We start from the raw sequence: 2,811 nt of genomic DNA, 5'->3' as shown, positions 1-2,811 counted from the left end.
TCTTAAACTGTAATAAATATCTAAATGAATGAAGTGTTGAGTGTCTTCTCTCTCCAGAACAGCAGGAGGCGCTCTGCAGCTCTTTAGTCCACATATAAACCCACTAAAGAAAGAAAGAAAGAAAGAAAGCTCAAACAACAACCGCTGTGTTTACATCAGTTTTATTTTAATGGACTTGCTGATTTTAATTAGTGTACATTTAAAGGTTTTATGTAAAAAAAATTGCTGTTTGTGCTGAAAGGTTTAAATATTCACAAAGGAGAAACAAGTAGAAATCTGAGGGCTTTTTTGTTTATCTGTTAAACCGATGGACTGTGGAAATCAAACGGAGATTAAAACAGAACCTACTGAAATAAAAACAGAACCCACTGAAGAGAAACATCACGATGATGAGTTTTTTCCTTCCGGTATGTTTCTTAGATTTTGAAGGGTTTTATTCTTGCGTGTCATTCGTTTAAATGCAATTGTTAATAAAGATGGTCTTTGCGTCAGCAGGGTAGATAAAAAGGCTAAATGTTTATACCTCTAAAGGGGACTCAGTTTATTAACGTGTCTGTGTGCTTAATTATTAATGCACATGGCTACTTATTCTAGTGAATATATAGAAACAAAAATGTACGGCACGTTAGATCTGCTCACTTTAAACCAGACAGTAGGTAGGACGATAAGAGCACATTTAAATGAATTACTTATTTTAATTATTTAGAGAGAGCTATCGTGTGTGTGATTTTATGCAACTGACATCACTAATAGCCGAAGTTTACTTCAAGTATAACGTTACTTAAAAGGAGAGTATGCTATTTGAGATGCCCGTGGCACATATCACACACATTCTCAATAATTAAAGGGGACATATCTTGAAAATCTGACTTTATCCATGTTTAGTGCTGTATTGCCATTTAGTGCAAAGAGAAAGAAAGAGCGAAAAAAAAATTGACAGCACATCATTATGAAAGTTATACTAATTCATTATACCATCATTATGGTCTTTTCACTTGGGTCAAATTTATCTGCTTTTGAGGTTGGCCAATTGTTCATATGTGTAAAAGATTTTTGATGCTATTCTGATTCTTTCAGATGAGAAGAGTGTCAGCTTTACTACCTTACAAGAGAAGAAACTTCATTCAGAAGAGCACAGAGAGAAGAAGAAGAAGCAGTTTCACTGTCAACAGTGTGGGAGGATTTGTGTTTCTTCTTCTAGTTTAATAGCTCATATGAAGACACATACTGATGAAAAGCCTTTCCACTGCAGTGACTGTGACAAATGTTTTAGAACCAAAGGAAATCTTGATGTTCATCAAAAAATTCACACAGGAGATAAACCACACCAGTGTCCTCTATGTGAGATGAGATTCATCAGTGGACACCATTTGAACAAACATGTGCGTGTACACACCAACGAGAGACCGTATCAGTGCATTCACTGTGGAAAAACCTTTAGGTTTAAAGAAACTTTAAGGAAGCATGAAATAACACACTCTGAGAGATCCCATCAATGCTCCTACTGTGATAAACGTTTCTATCATAAAATGGATCTGATAATCCACGAGAGAACTCATACTGGAGAGAGACCTTATCTCTGCTGTGACTGTGGAAAGAGCTTCTCTGCTTCGGGTACTTTGACTGTTCATCTGAGAGTTCATACTGGAGAAAAACCTCATCACTGCAATGTTTGTGGGAAGAGTTTTAGTAAACATTACAATTTAGTGACACACCAGAGAATTCATACAGGTGAAAAACCTTACAGATGCTCTCTGTGTGGAGAGGCGTTTAATCAAGCGGTTCTCCTGAGAATCCATCAGAGAGTTCATACAGGCGAGAAACCTTACCGCTGCTCCATCTGTGGAGAGAAATTCGCTAAAGTAGGACCTTTTAAGACTCATCAAAAGAAACATGCTGAACAACAAACTGATCTGTGAAAAAGACTTGTACATAAAAAAATGTTACAAACTCAATAGACTTTTGTAGTAGACTTTGTATTTTCTTTCCTGACAAGCTGTCGTCAATATTGCTTACATTAGTGGTTCTCAACCCCCTCCCAGAACACTTTGGATGTCTCCATATATAATATCTCCATCAGCTTGGTAGTGTGTTAATTAAGGGAACTTTTCAAACATTTTGGAATGAGCCTGATGGAATTAGGTGTTTTATATAAGGAGACATCTAAAATGTTCTGGGAGGGGGTTGAGAACCACTAATGTAAGGGAGGGGGGCGAGGACTTGATTTGAGAACCACTGGCTTACATAATACTCAATTTTTTGCTTTGAGTACCACTCAATGTTTTAATTGGCTCCACTGACTAGATGTCAAAGCTGTACACTCAAAACAGGGTTCACACTGGATTCACTTTGACTGGATAATTCATTACACAGTTTTATGAACTTGCTGTACATTTTATGTCATACATATATGCATAAATCATTTTATACCTAAATATTTCCAAAAGTAAAGTTTTATTTACGGAAATAGAACATTTTCGAAAAAAAAATCTTAATCACCCCTACATCTAAATAACTAACACATTGCATGTTGTGTTGTTATCTAATATCATTCATCAAATCTAACTAAAATAAGTCAACACGAGAGGGATTTTGATTAAATCTATATATTTGATTCAAATTCTCTATTAAAGCCCCTCTAACCTAAATAATGCACTTTTAAATGTGTTTCTATCAGAAAACGAATCGCCAGTGTGCGTGCAGAAACATCCTGTTATTATACAAATCCATCTTTTCTTCTTTGTGTAATCATCTTTAAACCGCAACAGTCACACAAAACAGGCTGTTGGGGACCCCAACCATAACCACTCA

At 36.0% G+C, this 2,811-nt stretch overlaps 1 protein-coding gene across 1 annotated transcript; it reads left to right on the top strand.

Moving 5' to 3' along the window:
- Positions 1 to 132: 132 nt before the first annotated feature.
- On the top strand, positions 133 to 1,955 carry LOC141349184 (uncharacterized). The gene is made up of 2 exons (XM_073866461.1): positions 133 to 407; positions 1,078 to 1,955. Exons 1-2 carry the CDS (start codon positions 308 to 310, stop codon positions 1,917 to 1,919), a joined length of 942 nt encoding a protein of 313 aa, XP_073722562.1. The 5' UTR covers positions 133 to 307; the 3' UTR covers positions 1,920 to 1,955.
- Positions 1,956 to 2,811: the final 856 nt, after the last annotated feature.

Source organism: Misgurnus anguillicaudatus, chromosome 3 (assembly GCF_027580225.2).
Source record: "Misgurnus anguillicaudatus chromosome 3, ASM2758022v2, whole genome shotgun sequence".
Taxonomy (NCBI): domain Eukaryota; kingdom Metazoa; phylum Chordata; class Actinopteri; order Cypriniformes; family Cobitidae; genus Misgurnus; species Misgurnus anguillicaudatus.
The sequence above is the reverse complement of the archived record's forward strand: the minus strand, read 5'-3'. Positions and strand labels throughout refer to the sequence as shown.

Bases quoted from the DNA above. Each gene is read 5' to 3' on its own strand.
- LOC141349184 (XM_073866461.1), top strand. From the start codon at position 308: ATGGACTGTGGAAATCAAACGGAGATTAAAACAGAACCTACTGAAATA. The intron at 408-1,077 runs GTATGTTTCTTA...TGATTCTTTCAG, and splicing joins TGATGAGTTTTTTCCTTCCG to ATGAGAAGAGTGTCAGCTTT.